The sequence below is a fragment of the Petromyzon marinus genome, chromosome 30 (assembly GCF_048934315.1).
Source record: "Petromyzon marinus isolate PM22_M1 ecotype Great Lakes invasive population chromosome 30, UKy_Petmar_22M1.pri1.0, whole genome shotgun sequence".
NCBI lineage: Eukaryota > Metazoa > Chordata > Hyperoartia > Petromyzontiformes > Petromyzontidae > Petromyzon > Petromyzon marinus.
In genome coordinates, this window is record NC_133696.1 from 1,100,781 (window position 1) to 1,114,153 (window position 13,373).

Consider the following 13,373-nt stretch of genomic DNA (forward strand, 5'->3'; position numbering starts at 1 on the left):
GTTGAGCCTGGATAGAGCTATGTGTGTGACCACCATGCAGAACAGGTTTACTTTGCGAGGGGTCAGCTGCAGAGAGAAGTGACAATAAATCCCCAGTTGTGTTGCACTTCTATGCTCCCCGCTGCCTACACCATGAAGTATGGTCAAATAACCCCTGAGTGCTGCACGGCGTTGATAAGCCCTCATCCAGCAGGGCTTGAAAAAGGCTCCACATCTGCACATGTACTATACATCTATTTCATATTTGTTCCTGGATTAGTGAGCAAAATTTGGATTTCAAGTACATTGCATATCTACCAAGAAGCATTTTTTAACGTCTGGTTTTATATCCTGAATTCTGTTTATTCACAGCATATAAGATGCGTTGAGGAAAGTACCTTCACTGTGATTAAGGGGGTCTTTGCCGTTATTTTTGCTGTGACTGGGAAATATTGTTTAAATATTGTTAAAAGAAGCAAAAACATAGCATAATCACGTTGTATCCCAGTTACGCTCTTGGCGTTATTGAGGGAGACTAAGAATCCATGAGGATATTTTACCAGTAGAATTAATTTGGTAAAGCTCTGAACCATAAATGTCGTCCAATGTTTTTGTATTAAAACAAATTATTTATAGTACATGACTTTAACCGCGCTAACCTTGAAAATACATATGTCTAAAAAATATTGTTTTAATGAGGAAGTAATCACGTGTACAGCATTGACATATAATTGACAAATCTACGAGATGAGTCCTTGCTATCACAATGTAATGCTTTAAAAAAACCCACTCAGCCTCGATGATAATGGGCCACCAAAGGATTTTAAATACACATACAAATTCCACTTTCTTACCTGCTCTGCATAGAGAGTAATGTTCATCGCATGACAATCAACTGATGTTTTTTTTTTCTTTCTCAGAGCTGAGATTTATTCAAATTTAAGTTCAGAACGAAATCTTATGGGCTGGCCACGTTTATTATTATTATTGGCGCCAAGGTTGAGATCATGAACTCGCTACACTTGAGGACCTATTTAATCACCGATGGCTGCAGTTGGACCCAGTGTCTATGACTCTGAGGTCAACCACCAGGTCAACTCCGTCTCGGTTTTATTTCGCCTCCATTGAGCAATATTACTTCCGTGTTCCTTTCGGGCGTCTCTTTGAGACGCTTGTATACAGCTGTGGTGTAAGGTTAACACAGATACCCACCACTTATCCTGATCCTCACAAAAGTATTTATTGGGAAGTTTTCAGAGGTTACAAGCGACCATGTAAAACCTGAAACTAAAATTCGACGAGGAAATGTTTGAATTTCAGCTACCCCCCCCCCCTCGCCTCTATTGACCCAGCAGTATAGTGCAGTATACTGTACATGGTTACACCACAGCTAAGCGATTGGCAGGTCGTGTATAGTGGGGTTAAAGTATTGTAGGTATATGTATATTTGAGTCATTTGTCTTTTTTTGTGTCTCCGAGTCGGTGGCTGTTTGTCCAAGACACTCTGTACACCTGGTGCTTATGACAGGTTTTGTATTTGAACGAATGAATGTATTATACTTTGTGAAGTCACGTGTATCCTAGGGTCTCTCTGAGAAACCAACAGATGAATTAAAATTGTAAATAAATCTAGCCAACTTAATGGGCTCAGAGCTTTGGGAGACTTAACACTCAATTACGTAACTGAACTTTAAACTGAATTCTAAGGTGCGATTTTTTTTCTTCCTCTGCCAAGTACAAAAATTTCTCTGCAACCACAGGCCGCTTGGTGCTCAAACAAACTTTCACAGATACGCACACAAACAATGTCAGACAAAGTGACAGTGGCCGAGAGCACACTATAACGAGTTTCTGTTGTCAGAGAATGGCTGGCGTGCAGAGTTGTGACGTGGTATTTTGGAAATATGTTAATGTATGAAAGTAGAAATAGCCTTGAGAAATAAAATCAGTTTTAATTACGGTGTCTATGACTTTTGTGCACAAACCTCATTATGCAAAAGTTAAATTCTCACGTGTTTTTTCAAGTTGTAAGCAAACCGTTATTTTTTTTATTTAAAGCTTTTCGTTACTGCAGTGATTCATATTCTTGGTTCTTTCGGTAAAGTCAGGTTGAAGGGAAACAATAAAATAAAATAATATATAAACCGTTAATTGTAATGCGGTGCTGCTGTCCCAGAGTGACGTCGCCGTCCTGCTGAGAATGGGGTGGATTTCTGCAAAGCGAATTGAAGCCCTTGCCAGAAGGACAAACGTGGCTCCAATCAAATGCTTTTCCAATGTCATACAATGATCTGTCAGCAGTTCCGGTACTTTGATCTGTGCCAGCTCCTGCCTTATTTAGATCGTATATACAGCATCCTCGCTGCCAGCCATAGCTGGGGCTAAAGTTAGACTAACTTTAGCTAAAGTTAGACTAACTTTAGGTAATCGATTTGCGATGCTTCCGTGCGGTAACGTTTAGCACACTGGACTTGCAGTCCAAAGGTTGTCGGTTCGATTCAATGTCTTGGCACGGCAGTTTAAACGTTGGAAAATTTGAAAAAAAAATTCCCTCCAACTCTGTCCATTTTTAAAAGTATAAATGGATACACCACAGTCAGTCGCGTGCGGTTCGAGTTGATCTCCTGACACGCCAGTTGAATCAAGAGTGCAAGTCTCTCAAACAGCCCACCTCCGTCACCCCAAGAGTGAATTACTACATCCTGGTTAGTCCACTTGGCAAGGTTTCATGTGGTGGGGTAAAGTGTGGGTTTATCCAAATCTTCGAAGATGCCTGGGCAGTATGAAAGAGTCGGCCAATACCTTCGAGAGGGGCCTTCTAGAGCTCCCTCTAGTGGAGGCCACTTCACCAGCGGTGGGGTGAGAAAGTAATCGCAGTGCCGCATCCTTTTTTTAGCTTTCGATGTTTTTTTTAGTCGAGTTTCATTACAACTAGCCTTTGGCCCGTCCAAGGACGGGTGTACGGCAGTAAATCTGAAACTTGCAAGCGAAAATCAGACCGCGACGTGATATTCATTGCATCCATTCGTGTGCAATTTGTAAGGGCGCGGTGACAAAGACCCATTTCGTTGAAAGGTTATAATTCCTTGTTCATCAGGACGTCCTTTTTACTTCGATGTCTCAACAGCGTTACGGAGATCACGTGACGTGAGGGGTCTCCCTTTGTAGTGAGGGTTGTGAGTTGACGCAGAGGAGGGGGGAGGAGGTGCCCCTACCCCATGTGGAGTGACGTCACAAGCTCCTGATTATTAATGAGGGGGGAGGTCCATTTGGAGAACGTAACCTGTTCATGATTCATATTCTTAGTTTTTTCGGTAAAGTCACGTTGAAGAGAAACAACAAAATAACAAAATATATATAAAACAATAAAAAATTCTCACGACGTTTCGACCATAACTCAAACGGTCATCATCAGGTGTGTCGGTTTGCATAAATTTATTTTATATATATAAATAAATAAATATGCCGTTTTCAAAATAAATTTATGCAAACCGACACACCTGATGATGACCGTTTGAGTTATGGTCGAAACGTCGTGAGAATTTTTTATTGTTTTATATATATTTTGTTATTTTGTTGTTTCTCTTCAACGTGACTTTACCGAAAAAACTAAGAATATGAATTACTGCAGTCACGAAAGCTTTAAATCAAAATCTGTTCATGATTATTAATGAGGGGGGCTGGTTGACGTGGAGTGACGTCACGCGCGTTGCACACTGACATTCTTGGGTAAATATAGTAGTCGATAATCGGGGCTGTTTAACCATACTTGACCATGCTGGTCAGTACGGGTTGTTGAAAGGAGAGCCCAGAGCCAGTTCAGATATCACTTGTGACTGATGTTAGCCGTGGCCAGGAATCTAACTGGGGTGGCCCGGTTCGTTGCGCAGTACGCGAATCGCGATGCCACAACAACGCAGCGTTCATTTAAAACAAACCCAGTCTCGTGGCTTTCACAACAAACAGGTGCGAGGCACTTGGACTTTAAAAAAATAACAAACCATGAGACTTCAACTGGCAGATTAAAACTTCAACATGTTGGGGGTAATTACGTATTCAGCATTACAAATTGATGAATTATAAATAAATAAACAAATCCACAGCAATGAAGGAAAAGTATGATTTTAAAAAAAAATCTGTCTTCATGGTATCTGTAACTGTAAAAACTGTACTTTAATTGTGTACATGTCACAATTAATTCCCACCCCTTCCAATTGTTTAGATTCAGGATTTCCCTCTGCTGTCCCATTTCTATTTTCTCTATTTTCCCTCTTCAGTGTTTTGTTAACTTCATTAGCCTACATAGTGTATAACATTAGCAAGTAATTTGCCCGTTCGTAAGTAGATTTTTTTCGTATCTCAGAACTTAATTGTACATTTGGTCAGTGTTATAAAAAAAGTGTTTCGGTTCAACAAGAAAGGGAAGCATTCTTAAACTCATAAATGAGACGACATTTGCGTGTAATACTGCAATAAATACTGTATAGTAAATAAAACAAAGTAACAAGAAAATAAAAAATAGTCTATTTTCACGGACCTTAAGTCCTGATCCTGGCATCGTTGTTGGAAGGGGCATTTCTAGGATGCTGGGACCCATTACATCTCGTGGAGGATCGCTCCGCCAAACAAAATAGTGCCACATTTTGATTCGTAAGTACGAACAAACGCTTGCAAGTCGGATGGTTATAAATAATAACATCTTATGGCGGTTCCTTCATAAGTATCTCAGGGGGCCACTGCCTGTAATTATCAGGAATCCTAAATACTTTTCAGGAGCATATTTCACTGGCCAGTCTTGTGAGGGTGATGAGCACAGGTGGCGGATAGCGCATTTCAGCAATGGAAAGTTTGCTCCGTTGCCCTCTGCTGCCCACAACGTAGCTCCACAGAAGTCTGTAACACCGATTTTTCATGATGGTCACCCATCAAAGGATCATCCAGGCTGAAGCCGCCTTAGCTTCCAAGATATGAGATGGACACAATCCTGGTGATTCAGGCAACACACACATTGGACATAAACGTGAGAAAACATTGATTTTTGTATGTCAGGCTTACTATTTTATCACAGGCCTTTGTTACCGTAATACTGTGCAGGAAGAATACACTTGGCCTGTAAACTCTGCTTGTTATTAATGGCTTGGACTCGCATGATAAATAACGCTGCACCATGAACCGCTAAATGAGCTTACCACACAAACCAAGTGACTCTCCTTTTGTTTGTTTTTGCAATGTCAAGGCTGTTTGTGATTGCAGACAGGCCCAATGGAACGTGTGTTGGCGAGCAAAGTTCATCTTCAGGAATAATGCGAATTGATGGTTAATTATTTGTTTTCATTTTCAGATGTGATAACAGAAAGTGATTTTAGATTTGCCCGGCCTGAAATCTATTACTCGAGTTCACGAAAGTTGACTTCTCCGTGAACTATTCATTTTGAAAGTATTTCAAAGAGAAGAGCCTTTTTATACTTTATTAGAGATTGCGTAACAGAAAGAGGAAGCATTGGTGCATTCCATTCCTCCTTAACTGTACAGAAAGTACTAAGTCAGCGCTCTCTGTATATTTTTTAAGTGCAAGTTTTATTTTAAATCTTTCATAATCGGCAGCTATGGTTAATTTCGCTGCTGGATGAAGGCTTCGATGAGCCATTGCCATAGGGAGCAGTACAGCAAGTGGGTGGCTGACCTATGCATTTTCAGTGTCGTTCATTCGTATGCATTGTTTCCCTCTGGGGCACTGTGGGCTCCAACTACAAAAGGAATTTGAGGCTCCAAACATCTCAACCATGACGACCTATGGGCACGTTTCGACAATGACTGCTATTTTTATACAGGTGACGCTCTGTTGTGGGGCCTCGTTGTGGGCAGTAGAGGCCTCAACAGCAACATGTTTACTTGTACTGTATTTCTGTGCTCTCATATCTGGGTACTCGGATTTCCTCCGTCATGAGAGAAAAATTATTCAAATGCAGTTGTCAAAACATCCCAATGCAGGAGGATTCTCCATTAAAATGTAGATGTCTGGCTATAAATATTTTTTTATGATTACTCAAATAACTTATAGTTTCAAAAGAAAAAATATTAAGTTGATGGCCTGGAATAGAGAAAAAAATGCACCTTGTAAACCTTTGGTAATTGTTATTGGACTGCTGATGAACCCCAAAAAGGGTAAAAACTGGGTCCAGCGTTTACATGCTTAAAGAAGGGCTGCTGCTTAACATGGGTTTGTAAAAACTGAAATACCGAAATCTTTATTCTTTGTCTTTCGGTAAAGTCTCACAAAGAACAAAAAAAATAACAAAAAACTGATTGTTTGATCGCAACACAAGCAATCGTTGATCAGGAGAAGAAAAGGAGGGGAAAAGCTGCTGAAGCAGGCTGTTTTAGTTGTTTTGTTCTACGTAACTTTACCGAAAGACCCAAAGAATATGAATTCCTGCAGGCACGAAAGCTTTAAGTCAAGATTTTACCGAAATCCTCGTAAAAATGTAAATATTTAAGCTCTCTTTCTAGATCAATGTTGTACATTCCATCATGGCTATTATTCCCGTTCCTGTGTGCAGGTGACGCACTACAAGCAGTACCCTCCCAACACGACCACCGTCTACTCTTACTTCGAGTGCCGCGGCGGGAAGCTCAACGGAGCCGTGGACGGCGAGGTCAAGTTCGGGGAGGTGGTCGTCTTCGGTCTTCAGTACACTCTGCGCAAGTACTTCGCAGGTGCCTTTCTGCACGCACGCGTGCCCTCGATGGGCGCACCACAGTGCAAAGCGAGCTCGTTTCGTACGCGCTTATTCCTGGCACGCACGCACGCACGCGTATTCCTGACGGTATCTTGCAGGAAAATATATCTATGTACGTTGAACTTCTTTCCCCACCGTACGTAGCAAACCGTGCTAATCGGAGGTGCGGGGGACAGATGTGTATCGGTTGGCTAGGGATGTAACGATAAACCTCCTCCCGCAACAAACAAAATCAAGTTTTAAACATGGAGTGTAATGCACATGTCCTGAGCTTTAACGTTAATTGATGAATTGTCGCATCTCTAATTAACGGCCTTGTGTTTGTTGTCTAGATGTTTGACTCTTGTCCAACTATTAAAAATCGAAAGAATATGGTCTGGTTTATTTGTAGAGTGCAGTCAAAAATCTCAACAAACCAGATGTTTGTGTAACCGCCTGGTTTACCAGATTGTTCACTGCACCTTTATCATGAACTGAACTGTCATGGGTGCACATAACTTAGGGGGACATTTTATAATTAAACGTCCGAAAATAGGACACTCCTGAAAGGGCCTTGGGAATCTCAGGTATTTATGTATGAGTAAATGATATTAGTTTACATAATAACATTGTTCTCGTGATGTGTGTACGTGTCGGTCGTGGGGTTGCTCCACTATGCTGGTTAGTGCAGGTTGGTAAAAACATGGAGCGTAGACATTGAAACATACAAGTACAGTATAACAATGGATATTGCTGCACTGCCACTTGCTACTCATAACGTAGCAGCAGGAGCAGCCTTTAACGCCTGTTAACCATGGCGGTTGCCCATTTGACAACTAACCAAGCTTGGCTCTGTGTCGCATCTTGAGATTGGCTGCACTCTGGGTGATTTTGTCATGATTCTAATTTGAGACGTTATTAACAAATAAAATGTGTTTTTATATTGTCATTAATCCTCCTATGGGCCACATGCTGTGCTTATTAGGCGTGGTTCCCAAGACCGAGAGTGTGCCATCTGCGTTCACGAGTGCCTTTCATGCATGTGAAGATCAATCGTACATTTTTTTTGAATGACTTTCATTATTTCCAACCATTTTTGCTTTGTCAAATTCTTTTTCAATCCTGCACAAGCACAAAAACCAAAAACTCAACACATGTGTCAATAACATTGCTTTAAAATGAAACCTTTTATATATTGGGTGACATTGTGGGCAGTGGCCCTTCATGGAATGTAGTAGATGTAGGCCAGAGAGATGAAGTGAATAATAATTCGAGACTGCACGAGACACCATGGAACTCTGGTAAAAATAAAAATGTACAAATTTATTGATGAAGATTCTTGAATTGACACATGAAGAGTTTCCTATTGATAGATATTGAGATTGAGTAACAGACAAAAAACCCCCACAGTAAAAAATGTTGGCAATAAACTAATTTGTATTCAGCGTAGAATCATCAAGTTGCTGGCACAGTGCATCTTGGGTAACCATGTTGAGGTATGGCGTCTTTTTTAAGAGACTCAACACGATCAACGAGGCTTTTTGGAAAATACAATTTAGAGTGAGTTTTTATTCTGTAACCCTTGCTGTCAAATTCTACCGCTTTATCAGATTGATAGGCCTTACGGTATGTATTTTTAATATTCCCATAGATAATTTCAAAACCTTCCATTTAATGGCGCCACACTATATCGGGTGGAGCTGTGGCACATTCATTAGCATGCACTGCAGTACGAACCGGGTGACACGGGCTCTTATGTCTGGCCACAGCTAACAACAGTGACGATTAATATCTGAACCAGTCCTGGCCCCCCAGCGTCACTAGCTGTGTATTGACAAGTAAGTGGTGAAGTAAGGTCACAGGCAACCCCCATGGTGACATGGCATTGGGGAGGGTTGTCAACCTGTACCAGATTGACAAAAAATCCGTAAGAAATAAATATCGTTTTAAGACATCACTAAACCATGTCTGTTTTTTTTTGTAGCCAAGGTAATATGTATTGGCAAATGAATTAAGGATTATTTCATTGATTATCATGTTCAGCTCACGATACATGAACTGTATCACTTGTTTAGAAAATTGTTGTTTTTACATTGATTGCTGTGTGTAATGGGTGTACATCAGCGACTGCAACCATGAGATGTGACTCCTCCAAACCAGAGCTGGGGAAATTAAATGCCCGGTTTGGTGAATAGACAGTGACCCTTATTCTGTATCTATTCGGTGGGTTCTTTTTTTATTACGGTAGTGTTTTATTCTGATGCGTTTAAAAAAAAGTGTGCCAGTCCATTTGAATATTCGCCGAAGCTGTGGTTAAAATAATTCTTTAGCACTATTGTTGGATTCATTTTTCCTTTCAACCTCGTGCACTATTTACAGCACAGTACAGCGAACTGCTTGACAATAATACAGTGTTCACGAAACCTGAACACTTCGACAGGCTTAAATCATTTCTCCCGTCAAGTTTTTCTGCTAATCGACAAAAGAGACGTTGAACCCTCATCCATTGCTCCTCCACTAATCCGGCTGTGGTGACTAACACGAACACACTCCACACGTCCCTTTTAATTATAGCCAACAGATTGGCTCGCAGATTTTGGCCAGCGTCCAGTAATTCCTTTGGCTAAATCAGCCTTTGCATGAGGGAGGCACGGATGGCGCACGCGATGCGCCGCTCCCCCACGTGTTTCTCCCAAGGGTCACCGAAGGACATCGGCAACTCTTCCTCCTTGAGCCTTCATCCACTCCCTCTACAGATTATTCACAGGACCCTCTTCAAACTGATCATCAGCAGCAGCAACCATTGCTGGGTAAAGACCTTCCAAAGTTATCGCCATCTCTCCAAGGTCTTTTGTTGCAACTGCCAATGAGCCCATTGATCGCTTCTCTCTCCAAAGCAAGCATCCTCTCTGGAATGTTCCATCCTTTGGCTGCCAGTATGATGCAAGTTTTGACCACCGGCCATCACCCTTCTAGCGACGTGTCCTGCGGATTTCCCATTACGATTCTGAACGGTCAATATGATGCATGTATATTGAAATTATTTAGCACCATACGTGGCCGACCCTGCCAATCAGAGGTGCGGGGGAAGGACAACGAACTTAAACAGGAAGTAGTTCTAAAGACAGGAGTTCTAAAATCTAGATTAAAAAGTGCAATTATACCGAGGGGTAACACTTTATTGGGTTGGTGGTTTTGTTTGTTTTTCAGCTCTGTGCCCGCATTTGACCCAAATCCACCTCTCATTCGCAGGTCACGTGGTGTCGAGGAAGAAGATAGAGGACGCGAAGGAGTTTTACTTGAAGCACTTTGGTCAACCTATATTCAACGAAGCTGGATGGATGCACATCTTAGAGGTGACACGATTTATAAATGTGGAACGCGGATGTTTAAAGTGCAAAACAGAAGCCGTGTACAATATATATAAAAATGTTTGGGGAACATCCTGAAAACACAGCAGAATCTAAGGAATTGTTGAAGGCAGATCCAAGATCTACTGGACGTCTGTGGAAAGAGCTTTATAGCTCATCAGATTCCTCCAGTATAAATAAATATTCTGATCCTAAGTGAATAAATTAAAAGGTGATTAAGGCAGGACAGACTTTTTGAGAGTCGAAACTCTGTCGTGAAAATCGGCATGGCAAATCTGTCCGGAGGAGGGAGTTTTCAATCATTGCGTTTTACTCTGTGATAAGTGGATACTGGGCAAAGAAAATGGAACCCATTCTGACGAGTGCACAAAAAGCTTGCTTGGAGTTGCATTACACTGAAGGACCGCAGCGTTATATAGATTGGAGAATGCATGCAAATCGGAGACGCGTCGTATTTACTGTGAGGTGGAGTAAGTTGGCTCGGAGAGGACGTGTGGCTCCAAGGGATGACCGCCGATGGGCGAGCCTGGTGGTGGAATAGCAGGCAAAGGATGGAATGTGCCTGAGAGGATGAACGCTGCAGAGATGGAGCAAAGGGATCTGTTGAGACGCAGATTGTGGCATCACGGGACCATGAGGCATGGCGACGGCATGGGAAATCTTTCATCCAACAGTTAATAGACCGTGGCCGCTGATGATTAGTCCATTGAGACCAACATTTTATTTCTCCAGAGAGACCCGGGTAATGAAAGCAATAGCATATACACGTGATTAATACTTGTAACAATAACGCTGTACACTGCTTAAATAAGTAATGAATCCCTTGTTCACGGGAGCAACGGGTGTGACAGTAGCGGCACAAGAGAAAGCAAGATGAGGCGAGTAGTGGTTTCTTGATGCCACGTAGTGCGCGGTCCTGTCGGCGGTGATGATGACGACCCGCAACTCCGCGCTGATGGGGGGAGGCCACTTCCTTGTTCTCTCTGCAGAAGCATGATGGGAAGCTGCCTCTGCGCATCAAGGCGGTGCCGGAAGGCACCGTCGTGCCGGTCGGGAACGTCCTGTTCACCGTGGAGAACACCGACCCCGCCTGCTTTTGGCTGACCAGCTGGGTGGAGGTAAGACGAAGACAAAGATCTCCCGTATAGCCCTAACAGACTGTTGGGGCAAGTGCTGTTAGCGAGTAGCACCCAATGAAGGGTCGGCTCGGCACACGAGGGGGTGGGTGGCGAGCACCAGGCCCTTCCACCTTTGTTTCCCAAGTGGCGATGTTTTTACACATCGCACTCTGTACTCATTTGAGGCAAAGTCGACCTAGGGGAGGCCCAGGACCGGTGAAGGTCACACGCATACATACACGCGCGCTCATACCAGAAACGACACCTTTATTGGCCCTGGGGCTGTGCTCGCTGTTAGGTACCTGAAAGTATGGAAGGTGAATCATTCCTGTGGTTGAGTTAAATGTCAAAGTTATTGTTTACAGATCGAATACAGAATCGATTTTTGTCTTGGTCCTCAAAACTGAGCATGACAACTAATGGGCAGAATGAATGAGATGGCACAAACAAGATCCAGCGTACAAACTCGACGGTGCAAATGAGACGGCATACGTGGGGCGACATGGAGACCGACGGTACAAATGAGACATTCACATGCATAGTTGAGCATTCCGAAATGTCCCTTATGCTCTAGTAAGAGAAATAAAAATGTCATGTAGACGTTCTTCATTGTCATCTCAATTGTGAGCACTTGTATTCAAATCGGCTTGTATGAATGAGCCATCATGCCAAGTTTTTCAGGGGAGCAATGTCCAACTTGTGTGCATCAACCCTGCATTTATTCCATATGCCATGATTACTTTCATTGATGGTGGAGTGTTAGTTCCCTGCCATTCACAGAGACATAAAATTAATCTCTGAATTTCTGATTGCAAAAGTAGGCCATTATGTGCCGGTGGTGTAGCAACCAAACAATCGGCATTTCCAGCTACCACTGTCACCAGAATCCCCACTACCGGATTATTATTGTGGTTTAACAACTGCGAGCTGTGCTGGCAAAAATTGACATAATAATGACAGTGTTAATATCTTGGGTGCATTTTTAAATATCCTCTGTGCCCCGTAGATTGAGAGAAGCTTAATAGGCCTCGGTAAAATGGCTGGCAGTGATTTCCGCACTGTTTTGGGAAGCGACAGCTGTTGGATTCTGGAGGCAATAATTATTCAAAGTCCCTGGCCGATAACAACTTTAAACATTTTCTCAACGCAACTTCTCCCACCGCGGTGCAGGATTCTTAAACTAAGGACCCCAGTGGAGTGTAGCAATCGTTGCCAAGTTATTTTCATTTTTTTAAGTGAAGATGCATATGTTTTGCGTCGCGAGCGCCGGGTGGTTGCAAGCTTGCTGGAGCTTGATGCATGTCTGGCCCGGCTGTTATCAGCCCCGTTGTGCCAAACTGTTGCCAGGCATTTACTTGGCAAGTGTACAAAACCAGTGGCAAGTTGTGAAGTCTTCATACGTCCTTGGAAATTGGTTCAATCGGAGAGATATCGTTGTCGGAGGAGGAGGGGAAGAGGTTCTGGGTTCAAATTGGGTTTTGGTCTTTTTAATTAAACCAGTTTCTCAAGTGTACTGATATCATGGTGAGGTGGTTAGTTGGTGGCTCATGGAGCACTGAGCAGTAGCTAGCCCTCTCTCACAGTGTCTGTGGATGATCTTGGCTTCCATGGAATATTATCTTCTTTTGCGAATGCAACGATTGTGGGTGAGAGACCTTGATTTCAATAAAGCAGCTCTAAGACAAGCATCTTCCTGTCGTTCAATGCAGGTGCATTTGGGGATTTTAGGAATGCAATGGAGGGTTGGGGTAAGCGATTTCGATGGGAAGAACAGAACATGGCAAGACAGCCTCGTAGATGGCAGGAAATAGGAGGTTGCGATGGTTTGAATCTGTGAAAGAAAGAAGAGAGGTGGTTACCGAGAGAAACGCACATTGCAGTGTTGCCAAGGAGAATCTCCAAAGCCAGGCAGTGTAGCGGTGTCTGGGCGTTTCAGTGCCGAGCTGGCAGCACTTAGATCCTGATTTTTAATCGGGGCAGCCGTCTGTGATTAAATTGGGTTCTGAGAATAAAATAATGAATGATGATGATAATAATAATACTTGCATAGCTCATTGTGTCGGTCCACTGCCGCGTGAAGGCCTCCACGCACTCTGTGGGACACGCACAGGGTGTTTGACCGCTCGTCTCACTGCTGTTCAATGTAGGATGGTGAAGAGGGGGCACCATAGGACCAGATATTGCTC

The 13,373-nt window shown here is 42.8% G+C and overlaps 1 protein-coding gene across 1 annotated transcript in view; it reads left to right on the top strand.

The window, feature by feature from the left end:
- The window catches only part of LOC116947429 (nicotinamide phosphoribosyltransferase-like), a 31,084-nt gene that overhangs the window by 5,929 nt on the left and 11,782 nt on the right, over nucleotides 1–13,373 (top strand). The window contains exons 2-4 of the mRNA XM_032963128.2: nucleotides 6,540–6,696; nucleotides 9,951–10,054; nucleotides 11,059–11,187. Of these exons, the coding sequence (XP_032819019.2) occupies nucleotides 6,540–6,696; nucleotides 9,951–10,054; nucleotides 11,059–11,187 (390 nt within the window). The remainder of the gene's footprint in view (nucleotides 1–6,539; nucleotides 6,697–9,950; nucleotides 10,055–11,058; nucleotides 11,188–13,373) is intronic.